Below are 20,275 nucleotides of genomic sequence, written 5' to 3' on the forward strand. Positions count from 1 at the left end.
TACATGCACCAAGAAAGTGGAAGAAGTTTTGAAAGATGTATGGGTAGAATCCATGCACCAAGAGTTACATCAATTTGTTAGAAATGATGTATGAGAGTTGGTTTCAAGGCCCAAAGGCATGCATGTAATCGGCACTAAGTGAATCTTCAAGAACAAGATCAATGAAGATGGTGAAGTTGTTCCAAACAAATCTAGATTGATGGCTCAAGGATATACCCAAGTTAAAGGTGTAGACTTTGATGAGTCATTTGCTCCGATAGTAAGACTTGAGTTAATCTGAATTCTTCTCTCCGTAGCATATATTATGAATTTCAAGCTATATCAAATGGATGTAAATAGTGCATTTTTGAACGGACTTCTACACGAAGGAGTGTTTGTTGAGAAACCTAAAGGGTTCCATGATCTACATTTTCTGGACCATGTTCTAAGATTGAAGAAAGCTTTATATGGGCTAAAGTAAGCACCAAGAGCATGGTATGATCGTCTCACATTATATCTTTTAGATCATGGCTTCAAAAGAGGTCAAGCTTATCGGACACTCTTTGTCAAACGAGATGAGAAATCTCTCCTTGTTGCTCAAGTATATGTGGATGACATTGTATTCAGGTCAACAATTGATGACCTTGCTCAAGAATTTTCGGAAGAAATGAAGAAAGAATTTGAAATGAGCATGTTGGGGGAGCTAAACTACTTCTTAGGTTTTCAAGTAAAACAACGGAAAGATGGGATATTCATATCTCAAGAGAAGTATGCCAAAAATCTCATAAAAAGATTTGGTTTAGACTCCAAGAAACATGCATCCACTCCAAAGAGCTCTTCGTTAAAACTAAGCTCCGATCCAGCCGGTGTGGAAGTAGATCCAACCCTTTACAATAGCATGATCGGAAGCCTCCTTTACCTCACCACAAGTAGGCCGGACATAGCCTTTAGTGTCGAGGTATGTGCTCATTTTTAAGTAGCACCCAATGAGTCCCATATGATAGCGGTCAAAAGAATCATCAGCTATGTCAATGGAACATTCGACTATGGGATTTGGTACTCAAATAACTAGGTAGTCGGATACTCAAATGCTGATTGGGCTAGGTGTGTTAATGATAGAAAAAGCATATTGGGAGGTTGCTTATATGTCAGAAACAATTTGGTGTCATGGATGAGCAAGAAGCAAAATTCAGTATCTTTATCAACTGCTGAAGTAGAGTACATTGCAACGGGTAGTTGTTGTTCTCAACTATTGTGGATGAAAAAGCTTCTTCATGATTGTGGGATCTCTCAAGACACCACGTGCGTCTTCTGTGACAACACTAATGCCATCAATCTATCCAAAAACTATTCAACACTCAAAGTCAAAACATATCAAAATTCATTATCATTTCATTCGAGACTTGGTGGAGGAGAAAATTGTATGGCTGGATTAACACCAACAATCAAAAGGTTGACATTTTTATTAAACCCCTTAATGTTCCACGGTTCGAATCTCTTCGTAATACCATTGGTGTTGATATCATACCTTGACTCATATCTCTTGTGTGATCTACTCTTGATTATTGGTGCTTCCATGTTAAAAAGGTCTCTTATGTTATTGTTTCTATTTCAAGCCTTTATTTGTTTTTCCATGTTTTTGTTGATCTTATTTTGTTTTTTCTGTTTTTGAGTGGGTTGAAAAATTCAAAAACCCATAAAAGTGAAAAATCTTAAAAAGTTTGATTGTTTGTGTTGTTTATATCACATGTGAGTTTGGCCTAGTACCATCGTACTAATGGACTAGTGCATTTACGAGCTCAGCTTGTTATGTATGCACATTCTTTAAGTGTGAGCAACATCTAGAAATCTACATTTGATTGTTGTAAATAAATCTTAAAGCTTGTCATGAATAATTGGTCAATAGTCTTGCTTGATCTTGATACATACGTAGACTTGTACCTATATATCTCCTCACATTTTATTTTCTTTTTGAAAAGAGCTCTACAAATGTCAATCTCTAAAAAGAGAAAGAGTTGAAAAACCCTTACTTCGAAAACTAGTTTGACTAGAAAAAGGAGGAGCAAATATGTATTAAAATGTATGGTGCCAAGCCAAAGGCTTATTTGTGAAAAATATATCAAAAAGTTCATGGCATCATTTCTCCAGAATTTGGGTTGTATTTGATCAAAAGTATGAAAAATGGAAGCCAAATGGAAACTTTTCAATCATATGTAAACACATTGGTGAAGGGTCATATATGTGCATTTCTACAAGTGAGATAAGTCACTTGACTTCATACTAGTTATGTATGACTTGATTGAATTGATCATTGAAACTTCATACTAGATTATGGACTAGTTCATACTTGATCCACACACACAACACACAAGTTTAATGTTCAATGAATGCTTATTCTATTTTTGTGATTATACGTGTTCAAATGTGATGTGTTTACTCAATTGCTTGATAATCAAACCCAAAAAGATTTTTGAGTATTTTATATGTTTTTTAAAGCGTTTTTATGTTTTTGTGTATTTAGAGTTTTTCCAAACTGTCCATTTTAGTTTTTGTTGAGAAACTCTTTCAGAGGCGTTTTCGTGAGTAAGAACTTACCTGCGAAAATGAGAAAGCAAATTTTAGTATTTGCTGAAATTTACATAGAGAGTTTTGTGACTATTTCGCGAGTAGAAGCTACTTGCGAAATCTGTCAAGGCGCTTTAGAGGCCATTTTGCGAGTAACTTCGCAAGAAGCTTACTTGTAAAATGAGAGGTTTTGTAGTTTTTAAATCCAAATAGTGATAGTTTTTCAAATATCTCTATTTTGCCTCCTTTATGCCTCTCTCAACCCAAAACACTTTTTCTCTCAAAATCTCACCCAAAACTCAAGATCAATCCTTCCTAAGACCCATCTAAGGCATGTTTTTAACACTTTTTCACTCTTGATTCCTTTGATTAAGTCTTAGATTCTAGGATTTCTAGGGTTGGGTTATTTTTGAAAAGGGCTGGGAAAACTTACTTTTCTTGCAAATTTTTTTTATTTTTCTTGATTGGGTTGTGTCCCATTGTGTTTGTGTTGGCGCCAAGTGGCATTTTTAACATGTATTTTGGCAAGTTTTCATCATGTTAATGCATTGTTTTTCGTGTTAGTGGTTTGTATGCCCTTTTAAGTGTTCGATGAAATGCCCAAATGGCATTTTCTCATTGTTTTGGACTCCGATAAATACCAATTTTTTTGGGATTTCTATGTTTCTACATTCTTAACATGTTTTAAACATTGATTGTGTGTTTCACACACTTTGCCCATGAGTGCCTTCTCATGCATTGCTTATGCATCTCACATGCACACTACATGGACACTTGATGCACACACTTGATTAGTTGAGATGTTTTGCATTTCACTCATGCTAGGCAAGTCTTTTTAGACTTTTAGCACTTAAAACATGGTCTTGTGACTTTGTTTGTTTGTCTTTATGCTTTTTAGGACTTTTTGCTCGTTTTTATGGACTAACTTGTATTTAGTCAAGTTTGTTTCCTGTTTGTGCATGTCCTTGTTTCTTTATATTTGTGCTTGTTTTGCAAATGTCTCCTATTAAGAAAAAGGCCACAAAGAAGCCTTCAAAGCATCCTTGCACCTCCTTGGATTCGTTCTGGAATGATGATGTTGATATAGCCTTCAATGATCACTACAAAAGGGCCTCAATCATTCTAGAGAGGATTGTGGACTTAGAGTCCCTAGAGGGCACTTTCATTTTGGAAGTGTTCAAAGAAAGAACATGGACGAAATTGCTGAATCCAATGGGAAATGTATATGAAGAAGTCATTCGAGAATTCTTCGCCAATGCCATTGTGGAAGGTGATCACATCAACTGTTGGCTCAGAGGGAGAGAGCTCTCAATCTCAAGGGAATTGATTCAAGAGATTTTGGAGATTCGTCCAACAACTCCTCACACATCTCTACAATATGATGAAAGAAGGGAAAAACTAGAACCCCTCGTGGAATTTCTTGGTGGACAACTCAACAATAAGGCCTTGCACACCATTACGTTCACCCTAGAAATGCGAACTTTGGCCTACATCATGATCTTCAACCTCTACCTAGTAAGGAATTTGATGAATTTGTCAACATCGAGGACCATATTCCTATTTGATCCTCACAAGGAGATCGACATCTGCAGCCATATCTATCACCTTTTCTTTAAGAGCATCAAGAAGAGGAATTCAAGGCTAACTCTACCATTCCCAAGCCTTGTCATGTCTCTCATTTTAAGGGCAAGGGTGAAGATTCCAATTGGACTTCAAGTGATGCAAAGAGAAGATCCTATTAGTGAGCAAACCATGATCTGAAGCAAAGCTTATATTCCTGGACCATCTGTTGGTGTCCCCCAAATTCCAAGAGATGATGCTGCTAAAGAAGGTGGAGACATTGAAGAGGAAACTGAGCACTTTACTTCAGTTCCAAAAGACACTGCACAACCTTCTTCCCATGCGAGTGCAAGAGCATCCGATCGTCTTAATCATCTAATTGGAAGGGTTGAAGAGTTGCGTGTTATGCTAGCTTCCCATATCAGCCGCTCCACATCTCAATTCACATACCTTGAAGGCCAGATCACTGCCCTCTCATCTCAGATTGATGATATGATGAGGAAATCAAAGCCGGAGCCAGAGTTAGATTCAGAGTCCGATGCATTCTAGTCTCTTTGGCCATTCCAGTTAAAAAGGGGGAGTAGTTTGAGAGAGAGTATAGCTTAAGGGGGAGCATATTTTTAGCATGCATGGGTTTATGTTGGTGGTTTCTAGTTTACTTTAAGTTTTTATAGCTTTTGGATATTTACTATGCTTTCATTTAAGGCTTTCAAGTACTTTAGTTTAAAACTTAGTTTTCTTTAATATTATTTTGTACCTTGGTTTTTATAGATGTTTCTTGATGCTTATCACTTTCTATTGCTTATAGCCGTAGTTTCTTTAATGCATCATGTGTTTGTTGGATATGCAATTGATTTTAACATTGCTCTTAATTGCATTGCGTATCTGGATGATTATTTACTTGATAAATGTTCATTATGGTAATTTCTTAATGAATTTTCATGTTTGATCAAGTTATGCGTTATAGCTTACATTTCTTTTGGTATCTTGATTGCATTTTACTTGTTCCTTACACATACCATGTGTTCTGCTTGTTGTGAGCTTAATAAAAGTTTGTTGTATGTGCAAGTGTTTCAGGATACAGGTGTATACGGTGCAAGTACTTCACAGCTTCTAGAATTAGGTGTGAGTGAGTTTTACCTATATTCAAAAACTCACGTTTAAGTCTAGAGTCTGTTTAGGGGAGCCTGCTCAAGCAGAGGTCAACATTGGCATGAAGGCTACGGTGCAGCAGATGGTAGAATCTGTCTTCAAAGATATTCCAGAGCCTCTTGACCAACTACTAACCCCAGATAGAAACACAGTCCTTCATATTTACCTCTCAAGCCTAAAAGACTCAAAATCAAAATATTCAAAATCAAAATATTCAGAATCAAAATGTTCAAAACCAGAAGATTCAGAATTATCAACAGCCTTTGTTGAAGAAATTCTCGAAATGTGTCCACCACTGCTGTGGAAAGCTAATGCCAAAGATGAAACTCCCTTGCATATTGCTGCAAGGTATGGGCATGCTGCCATCGTGGATGTTTTAATTAAACGTGCAAGAGAAAGAGCTCCCCAAGAAGACCTCGAAAATGGGGTTAATAACGCCGCGGTCCAAATGATGCTGGAGATGACGAATAATGAAAAGGATACCGCGTTGCATGAGGCTGTACGTGGTAATCATCTTAAGGTAGTGGAACAATTGACTGAAGAGGGCAGAAATTTTTCATATTCTCAGAATGATGCCGGTGAGACTCCACTTTACATCGCTGTTGAGAGAAATTATAAAGAAGTGGCATTTCACATTTTGGAAACCTGTACATCACCGGCTCATGATGGTCCCCTTGGTAGAACAACGTTGCATGCTGCAGACAGCAGTAATTGTACACAATTACGGTAATGTCTATTTATTTTTTCAATACTCCAGCATGCATGGTTGATTAGAAAGTAACGCCATAAATTTTTCTGTCAATAATCGCCTATTTAATATACAAGAAGTTTGATAACATATATTTTTCTGTGAAATATATTTATTTATAAAGTATTAATAAATAAATCAAATCAAATTAAAAATTTATAGAAAATAACACAATCAATTTAATTAAATTTTATTTGATGATCAGACCTAATTTATTAAGAATTTAGTAAGTATTGAATTTTTTTCATCCCAAAAAAAAAAAAAAACAAAAAAACTTCTGTTCTGACTAATTTAAATTTATATAATTTATTATTATTTGTAATTCTAAAAATAAAATTTTAAAAATATTTAATAGAATGATGATGTGAATAAATTTTGGCTTCCAAAACTTTATCTGACAAATATTAGAACAAATCAATAAAAATCAAACTTAAATTTTATATTATTATATAGATATAAAGTTTCTTTTTTTTTTTTTTGGGAGAAACTATATATATGAATATAAAGTTATATATACATTATAAGATTGATAAAAACTAGTGGAACCAAATCGTGATATGCGATAGGCGACATCCAAAGATTTATCATATTTTTATAATGAATATAACACCCAAAGATTATGCACTTTATCTTTCAGATCTAAAATATAAGTATGTGTAATATCTTCTAAATGACAATTCAAAAATTAAATAAATTTGTAACTGAGTTTTAGGAGTAATCTTATATGATATATCCATAACAATTTTCTAATATATATTTACAAATTAAGGTTATGGATTACTTAACTTTTGTACGCTCAGTAACATTATAACTATTTATCAATAATGATCAAAGTGAAAGTTAACATTATAACTATTTATTAATAATGATCAAAGTGAAATTTTTCGGTTAATCCTTATGTGGTTATAGAAGTGAAGTGAAGAATGAGATTGAACTAGAATTTTAGTTTGAGACTTTAAATCATGAATAAAAGAATTGACTATTCAAAAATAAGAAATATACTAAAATTAAAAATCAAATTAATATGTTAAACATAAAACTAACATCAATTCAGTACTAACAAAATAAAAAAACACTAAAAAACTTTCATAATACATTTCAATTCAATCACCTATGTTCTATAAAAATAAAATTTGATGTTTTTTGAAACTCTATAATATATTATGATTGATTTTGGATTGTATTTTGTGGAAATTTTCCATTCAATGTACAAACTCAAAAATTCTGTTAAAAATCATCTTACACTTTCTCATGAATCCTAGTTTAATTAGACAATATTCATATATAACAAAATTTTCATTTTGTAGAAATAAAAAAAAGTAAGTACAAGTATAACCATAATATAAACAATTTGATAAACTATTGATTTTCTAATCCTTAACGGACATTAGCATGATTAAAAAATCTTTGAAATTTTTTTGAAGTTCAAATGTTGAACCTTATAATAGCAAAGTTTTATTTTCATAAGTATTTTTCTCATGATTTCTAAAGTCTTGTAGATAATTGTAGGGACTCGGTTTAAAAAGGTTCCCTAACAATACATTTCTAGAGAGTGGGACGAAGGGTTAGGCCCTAACAGACTAGCAACGAAACACAAGCCACTTTTCACCATTGTAGGGGAGTGAACCCAATTTACAACTAAGGGTAGCTCCTCGGCACTTGTCCAAGAAGGTTCCTCCCTCCTTCCCTTTCCTGAACTACTTTGCTCGCCTTTCTTATATAGTTCTCTCCCTCCTATCCCCTTCTTCCTTCTGTTGATCATCCATTTGCCTTCCCTCTAACCATCCGTCCTATCAGAGGCCTAATCAGTACTCGAGTGGTTCACCATGATCAATGTTACCCTGTCAAGGGGTTACCTCCCCATTAATGCGGCCAGGGGGGGATAGATGAGCACATTCAGTGTGGAGGTGACAACCTGTTCTGGGCCTGTCCCCCACCTGAAATTAGCCTCGGTACGCCGAGGATAGGGATGTCCTCGGCGGGGTCCAAAAAGGCATAGGTCTTCATACACCAGCCTCGGACGATCATCCCTCCTCGGCATGGGCCTTAGGCCAAATGCAAGATGGGCCCAGGCTACCAGGCTTACGGGCCCCACAATAATCTAAATAAAAATTGTTAAAAAATCTAAACACATACAAAATACCTCTTAAAAAAAAAAAAAAAAAAATAGAAGCACCAAATTCTTTAAGTAGAATCAGACAACTCGATAACACCCAAATTGCGAAGTACTAAACTATTTTAATTTTGGGTTCCAAATAGCAAACAAATGTCAAAATGTTCCGTCATGCATAGATATAATTAAGTTGTCATCTGGCTATTTTATATTTGGGATTTTTGGGCTGAATTTCATATGTTTTATATATATATGCACAACATAAACATATGACTAAAATTTTGGGGAAAATGCATTGTTAGTTCCTAAATTTTAACCCCTGAGTGATTTCAGTTCTTATAAAAAAAAATTGTTTATATTTGTACCATCAATCCTTCCAAAAAGATCTACTATATATCCCATCTCTCTGTTCTGTACATGGATNTAAACATCCCTGCATGGGTAAAGGCCATTCACATACTCAATTGTTGAGAGCCTTGAGACTGTCACATAGTTGTTTCTAATAATAGTTGAATTTTGAAGTATCCTTCAAAAGAAAGTGACATAGCAAGTTGTGTAGTCTTATGGAGCATTAATGCCAGATAAGTACTACACTATATTGGCTTCTCCTCAAGTTTTATTTTTTATTTTTTATTTATTTTTATTTATTTATTTTTTGCTTGTATTTTTTTTTTTTTTTTGGTTTGCACTTTATCAAATAAAAAATCAAATATCATTATCTGTATTTGGTTGTAATTTACTACGAGTATTCATAATGAAGTTAAGATATTAATTTGTCTAAATGGTTTAATGCTTGATAGCATTCCCCACCTCTGTGAGTGGGCTAACTAAAATTTCTTGGGGAAAGTTATCTCTCTCTCTCTCTCGCATGAAAGTCAAATTAAATTGTCATTACACTAAATTTGTCATATATCATTCCAATCATATTTCACATAATATAATTATAGCTGAATCAGGCATGGCAGGTTTCAAATATAGTAACCAAGTAATACGATCTATCTTTCCATTTCTGTTGTTATAGACTCTAGTTTTCAAAATTAATATATAAAAAAAAAAAAAAAAAAAAAAAAAACAAAAAGATCCATCGGACCTGTATGTAGAATAACAATATAGCACTGCTAAACATTATCAATTTGATGAAGTAATTTGCACACAAAGTAGCATTTCAAATTTAATGATTGGGGTAAACAATATAACAAATTTGACTTTTTTCAAAGATCAAAACCCTTAAAAAAAGTATTAAAAAACCTTTAAAAATTTATTTTAAGAGCCCAATTGACCGTTGATAACCTTCGAAACTTATACCGTCGAAAAGAAAATTTTGAAAGCCTTCGTGGCCCTCAAAATAAGTACTCTAATATTATTTTAAGGGTCAAGAGACCCTTAAATAACCTTTTACCAAGGTTTAAAAAATTTATATTTACAACCCTTGATAAATAAGTTATTTAAGGGGTCTCTTGACCCTCAAAATAAGATTTTATTTTATTAAAAAAAAAAAAACCACAATCATGCACAATATATATATATATATACACACACACACACACAAATTCACAATTATTGAGATGATATGATATTGATGTATAGCAAAAGTGATATCAATGGCCCATATATTTGAAATAGAGAGATATTTAAACACCACTAATCCCTTTATCAACATATATTGCTACAATTATATTTTCTTTGATCTCTAAACTCAAACCTACAAATTAACACCTATGATGTGTATCAATTTCAATATTGAGATTACTTAACAGATAAAGGGCCGCATACAAACTGCCAATATGTCAATTATTGTTTAAGAGAAAAGATATCAACAACCACACTTTGTACAAAGACCAAATTTGTCCAAGAGTTAAAAGTTTTGATACATTTTATTCTTCATCGTCATCTCCAAAGCAAGAAGTTATCAGCTAGTGCAATTAAACATTTCAGCCATTATGGGTGCTCTCAAGTTTCTAAAAAAGAGAGAATGATACCAAAGTTTGTTAATTTCCCAGCAAACATATCTACACACCTTTCCACAATATCAAATTCAAGATACCCACAATTTCAAAAAGAACAAAAAAAGCACAATAGAGTTCATATATCCAACCTTGAAAAAAGAAAAATTACCTGCGGCAATTGCCAAGCACTGGGTATATCCAACCTTAAAGCAGAGAAAATCTGCCACAACCAAAAAAAAAAAAAAATTGAAAGTCAATTCAACACACACATATAAAAATCCATGTACAGAACAGAGAGATGGGATATATAGTAGATCTTTTTGGAAGGATTGATGGTACAAATATAAACAATTTTTTTTTATAAGAACTGAAATCACTCAGGGGTTAAAATTTAGGAACTAACAATGCATTTTCCCCAAAATTTTAGTCATATGTTTATGTTGTGCATATATATATAAAACATATGAAATTCAGCCCAAAAATCCCAAATATAAAATAGCCAGATGACAACTTAATTATATCTATGCATGACGGAACATTTTGACATTTGTTTGCTATTTGGAACCCAAAATTAAAATAGTTTAGTACTTCGCAATTTGGTGTTATCGAGTTGTCTGATTCTACTTAAAGAATTTGGTGCTTCTATTTTTTTTTTTTTTTTTAAGAGGTATTTTGTATGTGTTTAGATTTTTTAACAATTTTTATTTAGATTATTGTGGGGCCGTAAGCCTGGTAGCCTGGGCCCATCTTGCATTTGGCCTAAGGCCCATGCCGAGGAGGGATGATCGTCCGAGGCTGGTGTATGAAGACCTATGCCTTTTTGGACCCCGCCGAGGACATCCCTATCCTCGGCGTACCGAGGCTAATTTCAGGTGGGGGACAGGCCCAGAACAGGTTGTCACCTCCACACTGAATGTGCTCATCTATCCCCCCCTGGCCGCATTAATGGGGAGGTAACCCTTGACAGGGTAACATTGATCATGGTGAACCACTCGAGTACTGATTAGGCCTCTGATAGGACGGATGGTTAGAGGAAGGCAAATGGATGATCAACAGAAGGAAGAAGGGATAGGAGGGAGAGAACTATATAAGAAAGGCGAGCAAAGTAGTTCAGGAAAGGGAAGGAGGAGAACCTTCTTGGACAAGTGCCGAGGAGCTACCCTTAGTTGTAAATTGGGTTCACTCCCCTACAATGGTGAAAAGTGGCTTGTGTTTCGTTGCTAGTCTGTTAGGGCCTAACCCTTCGTCCCACTCTCTAGAAATGTATTGTTAGGGAACCTTTTTAAACCGAGTCCCTACAATTATCTACAAGACTTTAGAAATCATGAGAAAAATACTTATGAAAATAAAACTTTGCTATTATAAGGTTCAACATTTGAACTTCAAAAAAATTTCAAAGATTTTTTAATCATGCTAATGTCCGTTAAGGATTAGAAAATCAATAGTTTATCAAATTGTTTATATTATGGTTATACTTGTACTTACTTTTTTTTATTTCTACAAAATGAAAATTTTGTTATATATGAATATTGTCTAATTAAACTAGGATTCATGAGAAAGTGTAAGATGATTTTTAACAGAATTTTTGAGTTTGTACATTGAATGGAAATTTCCACAAAATACAATCCAAAATCAATCATAATATATTATAGAGTTTCAAAAAACATCAAATTTTATTTTTATAGAACATAGGTGATTGAATTGAAATGTATTATGAAAGTTTTTTAGTGTTTTTTATTTTGTTAGTACTGAATTGATGTTAGTTTTATGTTTAACATATTAATTTGATTTTTAATTTTAGTATATTTCTTATTTTTGAATAGTCAATTCTTTTATTCATGATTTAAAGTCTCAAACTAAAATTCTAGTTCAATCTCATTCTTCACTTCACTTCTATAACCACATAAGGATTAACCGAAAAATTTCACTTTGATCATTATTAATAAATAGTTATAATGTTAACTTTCACTTTGATCATTATTGATAAATAGTTATAATGTTACTGAGCGTACAAAAGTTAAGTAATCCATAACCTTAATTTGTAAATATATATTAGAAAATTGTTATGGATATATCATATAAGATTACTCCTAAAACTCAGTTACAAATTTATTTAATTTTTGAATTGTCATTTAGAAGATATTACACATACTTATATTTTAGATCTGAAAGATAAAGTGCATAATCTTTGGGTGTTATATTCATTATAAAAATATGATAAATCTTTGATGTCGCCTATCGCATATCACGATTTGGTTCCACTAGTTTTTATCAATCTTATAATGTATATATAACTTTATATTCATATATATAGTTTCTCCCAAAAAAAAAAAAAGAAACTTTATATCTATATAATAATATAAAATTTAAGTTTGATTTTTATTGATTTGTTCTAATATTTGTCAGATAAAGTTTTGGAAGCCAAAATTTATTCACATCATCATTCTATTAAATATTTTTAAAATTTTATTTTAGAATTACAAATAATAATAAATTATATAAATTTAAATTAGTCAGAACAGAAGTTTTTTTGTTTTTTTTTGGGATGAAAAAAATTCAATACTTACTAAATTCTTAATAAATTAGGTCTGATCATCAAATAAAATTTCCAACACCCCCTACACAAAAGACAAAAAAAAAAAAAAAAATCCCAATTAAGTGAATTCATGTTACCTTTCTAGCTTTCCTAGTAGTAGGAGACTTCTACTCCTAGTACAATTCTATATATAAAATTAATGGATCATACTTAGTAAACTTGATGGACTAGACAAAGCTGCCTGTAGAATTTTTTTTATGTGTCAAGTTTCTTTCTTGGATAGCCAACTTGAGACATACATCCATGACATGTAGTCTACTAAAGAGTTTTCAGCAGTTAAAGGAATTGGATAGTTTGCTGAAAAGATGGTAGAAATGAAAAAGAATGTTTCATCTCCATTGGTTTACTCATTAGTGACTTTGGCATTGATCTTACTAGTTGCAACAGATACTGTTGAAAGAGGTTTTTCAGCAATGAACATAATTAAAATTCGATTATGCAATCGAATATGAGATCAGTGGATGAATTATTGCTTAGTCACATATATTAAGAAAGATATATTCAAGACTATTGAGTGTGAAGAAATCATGTAGCGGTTTCAAAATATGAAAAATCATCGAGGGCAATTAAGTAAAATAAGCTTGATGTGAAAAAATAAATTAAAGTTAACATTTTATGTTAGATTTTGTATGACAATTACATTATCATATAGTTGTTTACTTATTTTGTTATTAATATTGAGTAATTTTTTTAGATTAATTTTTTACTTCCAATCTTGTCTTTTAATCTTGCCCTCCCTAACCTAAATTCTTGGCTCCGCCACTGTATATATGAAAAACCATTACATATTTTAAAAATATAAGGTTTGTTTAAAAAAAAAGTGTAAGCTAACACCATATATAATTTCAATATTTTTTTAAAAAGTGTATAATTTGAACAGTATAATTGTGATTATTTTTAACTAAATCCATGCATATATACACACAAAGATAAACACACGTCAAATTTAATTACATAACTTTATTAACTTTAATTGTCATTGGAAAAAAATTACATTTAAATTTAAAGACCATTATATGTTTTCGTTGTGCTTGCAATGTAATTTACATTGTATCATTTAATGTAAAAGAAAATTTTCCCTAAATTTAATAGGATAACTTGGTATATTGTGGATAACGAATTGGATAGTGTGAGCTTATCTTGACAGTTGCAACTTCTTTATCAAAAAAAGCTACAGTCTCGTGTGAGCTTCACTACAAGAAATTTAGTAATTTTCAACAGTTGAAACCGTTGAAAAAAGTATTAAAAATGGTCGAAAAAAGTATTTTTGACTGCTGAAATGACTGTCGAGATCCATCACTAAAAACTATGTCGAGAATATTTTTCTACGGCCTATGCAACAGTTAATAAACGTCGAAGTGATATTGCTTATTACTTTTATTCACATTCACTCAACCGTTGATAAATGGTATCTTGCGATTAGTTTCAACTGTTTGTAAACATTGAAATAAATTTTCTTTTAAAAAAAACAAAATAAATAAATTTGGATGCACTCTTTCACGTTGATCAAAATTTAATAACCTAATGCAAAATATAAACACATACACAATTGCATTAACAACATCAATATAATTTCCCAAATGATTTTTACAACATGTTCTAATATTTTTTTCTAAATGCTTTTACAACATGTACAGCTAAAACTTTTTTAAGTTGCAAATGTAGCCCCCAAAGGGTTCACTCAAACAAAAGTTAAAGTAACACAATAACATCGAAAATGACAAAGGAGAAATGTCAAAAGTGATTTGACTGGTATAAGGTGGGGCCATTGATCCTAAGCCAAACGTCTGAGATTGCAGTTATTGGTCTTAACAAAGTTTGCAGTTTTCCACCAAATAAGGCCTTGAGGTTCTCATTACAGTAGATCTCCATCTTATCTGTAAGATTCTGTAGGCAAGAAGCAAGCAAATATTTCATCAAAACATTAACCAAAGTTCAAATCAACAAAAGATGAAGAAATTAAGGTCTACCTTGTCAGAAAAGAGGTAAATAAAGCAATAACAACTACGTGAAGTATTACCAAAGAAATGGACTTTTATATATGAATGCAATTCCTTCATATATCCATAAAATAACAACTCTATTCACCTTTCCTCAATGTGGACTAGATTGCCAATTTTTTTTTTTTTTTTTTTGCTGAAGATTGCCTCTATTCACTTCCATTAGAAAATCCCAACACTTCTCCTCGCCTACATCATGACACATGTGAACATTGAATTTACCCCAAAAACTAATGATGTTACCAGCATGAACTCGCAATCAAACTACAATCAGCTAAAATACTAAATGGCTAAAAAATTAAAAAAGTAATGAAAACTCTAGCATGCACTCTTAGTAGACAAGACATTTCAATGTGCCAAAAATTCTGAGTATGCACACTTAGTAGAACGCAAGTGGTTCCAAGCCAACTTAACAAACCCCTTTGAAATCCAAAATATGTTTGGGATTCTATAATGGTGTCCAAACTCTAATGGTGTCTAAACTCTTTCCATGCGCTTAACTACTACACATAAATTAATCTCATCCTTATGTAGTTAACCAACAATCTACACTACACAATGACTTTTCTTACTTTCCCAAACACAATGCCACTCTTTTTAGTTTTCATGTTTGGTCTTTGGATGGAGAGGGAATTAGCTGTTTTTGAGACTTTGATACTATTGGCTTTGATTAGTTTGATGCTTATGTGGCAGCATTTGTCATTGGTTTTGAGAATCTCAACCCTTCCCTTAAAAATTTTGAACGGTTTTAGACCCCTTAGAACAACCAGATTGGTTAGCCTAGATTAATTAGCCAAGTTGTTACTTAGTCAAATTATGCAATTCTAGGTTAAAGCAATCAAATAATCATATCAAAATAATAAAGCAGCGGAATAATAAAAGACACAATGATATGATCACTCAGGAAACCACACGGTAAAAACCTGGGGAGGATTTGACCCACCGATCCTCAAGGCAAACCTGAATCCACAATGAAAGAATCGAAATTCATACAAAAGGACTACAAGCTCCCCGCTTGACTTCCTAATGCTACCCACTAATAAAACTTACTGACACGACCATGTGCAAGCTCCGAATCCACAGACTCCTTCTTTCTTGAATTCTTCAATCAGCTACAAGCACCCACGCTTGATATTCTTTAAGCTTCAATGGTAGCAACCAAGTTGATCATCAAGATGTTGATACTATCTCTAACTTGAAAACCCTACGCTTTGTGTAAAGGAAAGCTCCTCTAGATCTCACAAGAGATTTACACAAAACAGCAATGTATGAGCAACAATACAACTGGAGCAACTCTAAAAACGTGGCTAGGGTTTTGCCTTATATACCTAGGGCAAAAACATAAAACCCTAAACGTTTAATGAGTTAGGGCTGAGTTGGAAATTCTGCAGAAAACGCAATCTAGTCTACTTTTGATCGATCGAATCTATTCTTCGATCGATCGAGCCAGATCGAAATGCCCCAATGCATCTACAGTCTCTCGATTCCAACTTTACAATAATTAAACAACTTTGAGCACACTATAACAAGCCTAAACATATCATTTTGATCATGGTTTGCCAATATTACAAATTAGAGTTCTAAATACATAAATTCCTAAACCTTTAAAACCTAACAAATTCAACATCATGTAAATCTTCTTCCCTAACATAGATATTATTTTACTATTATTAGGCAAATATCCATGATGACAAAGACATATACCAAACACTTGATGTCAGATAAAAAAGACGAAACAGGATTATTAGTATGGAGTACAAAGGAACTAAGTTTACCTTGTATTTATTTTCAGTACTTTTGGGCCTTGTCTTCGGCTCCTTATGGCCAGCTTTTCCAAGGTGGGGTATGATGTGCATGAAATATATACAAAAAAAGTACTTACATATCTACATATTTAGCCTTACTTTTATGTTATTTTGTTACTAATTATATAATATCTTTGTGTTGTAGGTAACAAGGGCTTTACATGCAAAGAGGGGCTAAGCCAATTAAATTCAAGTCCACTTCGGATTAAGATTTTAGCTTGCACATCAGTTAGTATTTTTGGCATAACTTTCTGCTCAGATATCCAATCGAGATGATTCAAGTTGGGCTGGAAAGTTAACTTAAAGGGCTACAACTTTGTAGTTTACCAAAAGTCCGAATTCTGATTTTAAATGGGCCAAAATCGTCAGTTAAATGAAGCCTAAAAATCTGGGATTTTCTCCAAACGGGAATTCAACTTGTAATAGGATTCCTTGACCTATTTAAAGGCTCTTTAGGGTAAAAAGAAGGGAAAAAAAACCTGAGAGGAAAAGGGGGCTGCCGCATTGAAGAATTTGCTTTTGGGAGTCTTTATGAAGAGGAGGATCTGAGGACAAAGGCGAGAGCTTCATGTTGATTAACCAATGCAGATGAAAGACATAAGTTTTATTTGTTTTCTTTTCAATTTTATTATGAACTAAATTTTATTTTCTAGAGTAGTGATGTAGTCTAGCAATGAACACACAATTTATTTTCTGAGTTATTTTATTTTTAATATTTCCATGATTGAGTGTTTAATTCTTATTCTTAATGTTTACTATTTTTTACAAATTATAGTTTGATCAATTGAATTACAATGAGATCGAGAGGTGATTTGTTATTTTAGTTCTAGAATTAAGCACCATTGGTTAAGCGAAAGTAGATTTGCTTTACCGCGACTAGTGTGATTTTTCAAAAAATTCAAAGTACGTAATGAGTCTCCAATTAATTAAATTCACATGGAGATATGAAATTATTAATTGAAGATATTTTTGATATTATTCGAGAGAAGATATTGAATACTTAAGGAATTTTTAATCATCAACAGGAGATTATTAGAATTTAATAATTAGGAAGAATAAATTGTGTGGGATTTGTTAGGTGAAATCAACTAGATCCATTCTTGTCATAATTTTATACTGTTAGGTTTTTTTACGCCTTGTTAATTCTTTTTATTCGTAGATTTATTTTTATTAAATAGTTTAATTTAATTCAGAGAATAGAACATTCCATTTATTTTCGATTTTCCAAATAGTAATTAATTTAGTGAATTTCGGTATTTAATAACATAGTTAATCCTTGTAGGTTCGACATTTGTTTTCTAAAAACACTTTACTACTTGTTACGATTCTGTGCACATACAGATTATTTTACGCGAACAAGTTTTTGGCGCCGTTACCAGTGATTAACTATTTGTTATTAATATTGATACTAGCTAGATATTTACTACTTTGGATTTTATTTCACTTATTCAAAAATTTAAAAAAATTTAAAAAAAAATTTAAATTAGTGCATCTGAGTTTGTTTTCTTTTTTTTCAGGAATTAGAAGTGCATGCCCCAATCTAAACTATTAGAGCATACACTCTTTGATCCTGAAATTGAAAGAACTTTATGTCAGCTCAAGAAAGAAAAGAAGAAAGAGGCCAACACATCTCTATCTAATATGGATGATCAAGAACAAAAGGCGTTAAGAGATTATGCTATGCCCTCGGTAAATGGAGCTACATCGAGCATAATGAGGCTAGCCATACAAGCCAATAATTTTGAGATCAAGCCGGCCATCATTCAGATGATACAGCAGACTGTCTAGTTCGGGGGGCTGTCACAAGAGGATCCTAATGTCCATATTACAAATTTCTTGGAAATTTGTGATACTTTTAAACATAATGGAGTGACAGATGATGCGATTCGACTAAGGCTTTTTCCCTTCTCACTTAGGGATAAAGCAAAAGTTTGGTTGAATTCTTTGCCACCTAGCATCATTACTACATGGGAGGAGTTGGCACAAAAATTCTTAGCAAAATATTTCCCTCCTGCAAAGACAGCAAAGCTAAGGAATGATATCACCACGTTCATCTAATTTGAGGCTGAATCATTATACGAAGCATGGGAGAGGTACAAAGATTTATTGCGAAGGTGCCCTCATCATGACCTTCCAGCATGGCTTCAAGTGCAAACATTCTATAATGGTCTAGGAGCTACAAACAGGTCCATGGTTGATGCAGCAGCTAGTGGAGCTTTAATGAGTAAAACTCATGAGGCAGCCTATGAACTTCTGGAAGAATTGGCATCCAACAACTATCAATGGCCTACAGAAAGATAGGGTTGTCAATGTTCGACCCAACCCGCGAACACGACACGAACCTAACACGGCTTTTTCGGGTTAGGGTTGGGCCTTAATGGGTTTGGGTCATAAACGGGTCGACCCGAAAGCGACACGATAAGAAACGTGTCATAAGTGGGTCAACCCGCGTAACCCACAATAGACACGTTTGACACGCCAATTTATTTGGGTCAAACCCGAAATGACCCGCTTAACACAACCCGTTTAACTCATATAACAAATAAATATTTATTTTATTTTAAATTTTTCAAATACCTTTTATATCCAACATATATTTTAAATTTAAAAAGAAAAGTGAGTAATTACAAAAATTTACAAGGGATATAATTGAAAATTAAAACTTTACAAACCCTAAACCTCTAAACCCTAAATCTCTAAACCCTAAACCTCTAAACCTTCTTATAAATATCTTTTTTTTTTTTTTTTTTTCAGCCGTACTATTCTTCTCACGCCTCTCTAGTGCAAACCAATGCCTCAACAGTGTCCGATCTCAATGAACTCCTAAATTGATCAATCACTCTCCCACCAACACTAAAAGTAGACTCTGAGGCAACAGTAGAAATAGGAACACTCAAAACATCACGAGCCATGGAAGCTAATTCAGGGAATCGGAACTGATTTGCTTTCCAAAATGAGAGAATATCTAAGTTTGCACTCCTGTCCACTCTTGGCTCATCCAAATAGAGTTCTAATTGACTTTTTTGTGAATGGGCAGACTCTTCATCAATTTCAAATGAATCAAATTCCTAAATAAACAACAATGTCAATAAATATCACTCTTACAAAATAGCAAATAACTTATTAAATTAAAATAAAAAATAGCAATATAAAATAACATATTAAATTAAAATAATTTTTTACCTGCATAACTGCTCTAGTCTCTTGCTAAAAGATTGAATTGGACTCACATGAACAACCTTTCCACCACGTTTTCCAGTAGCTGTTGATGTTGTAGGAGCATTACTTGCATATTCCAAGGAAAGAGAAAATAATTTCTCACGCACATTCAAATATGCAGGGGAACCACTATATCCATAAAGCTTCTTATAGCAAAAATCCACAAACTGAAGCTTATAACGAGGGTCCAACGTAACTGCTATAGCTAGTAGTACATTGAAGTCCAACCAATACTTTTCAAACTTGGCAAGCATTTGGATTGCCATTCTTCTCATGTACTCATCTTCATTCTCCCTTTGTTGCCTCAAGGTTAAATAAATCATGAACACTGATGGAAAGTACAAATTGGCAGCAGGATATTTGGTTCCAGAAAATGCACAAGTAGCATCATAAAAAATAGCCAAGAATTTGTCAATCTTTTCTACCCTACTCCCCTCATCAACAGTGGGACAATTCTTATAATTAGAGTCCGTCAATTCTAAGTGACAAAAAGCACGCCTGTAGTAAAGAGCATTCTCAATCATAAGAAAGGTAGAATTCCACCTAGTGGGAACATCTTGTCTTAAGCCTCTCTTACCATCTAAAGACATTT

General features: G+C 33.0%; 1 protein-coding gene and 1 non-coding gene across 2 annotated transcripts; one reads left to right on the forward strand and one right to left on the reverse strand.

Annotated features, from left to right (window-relative positions):
• Positions 1–5,124: 5,124 nt before the first annotated feature.
• Positions 5,125–5,986, forward strand: LOC111988906 (uncharacterized). Its single transcript, XM_024020713.1, has 2 exons — positions 5,125–5,203; positions 5,286–5,986. Exons 1-2 carry the CDS (start codon positions 5,125–5,127, stop codon positions 5,984–5,986), a joined length of 780 nt encoding a protein of 259 aa, XP_023876481.1.
• Positions 5,987–18,489: 12,503 nt separating this feature from the next.
• Positions 18,490–18,596, reverse strand: LOC111988908 (small nucleolar RNA R71). Its single transcript, XR_002880487.1, has one exon. It is a non-coding gene; the product is annotated as a small nucleolar RNA R71 (small nucleolar RNA).
• Positions 18,597–20,275: the final 1,679 nt, after the last annotated feature.

The sequence above is a fragment of the Quercus suber genome, unplaced genomic scaffold (genome assembly GCF_002906115.3).
Source record: "Quercus suber isolate HL8 unplaced genomic scaffold, Cork oak 2.0 scaffold_779, whole genome shotgun sequence".
NCBI classification, from domain to species: domain Eukaryota; kingdom Viridiplantae; phylum Streptophyta; class Magnoliopsida; order Fagales; family Fagaceae; genus Quercus; species Quercus suber.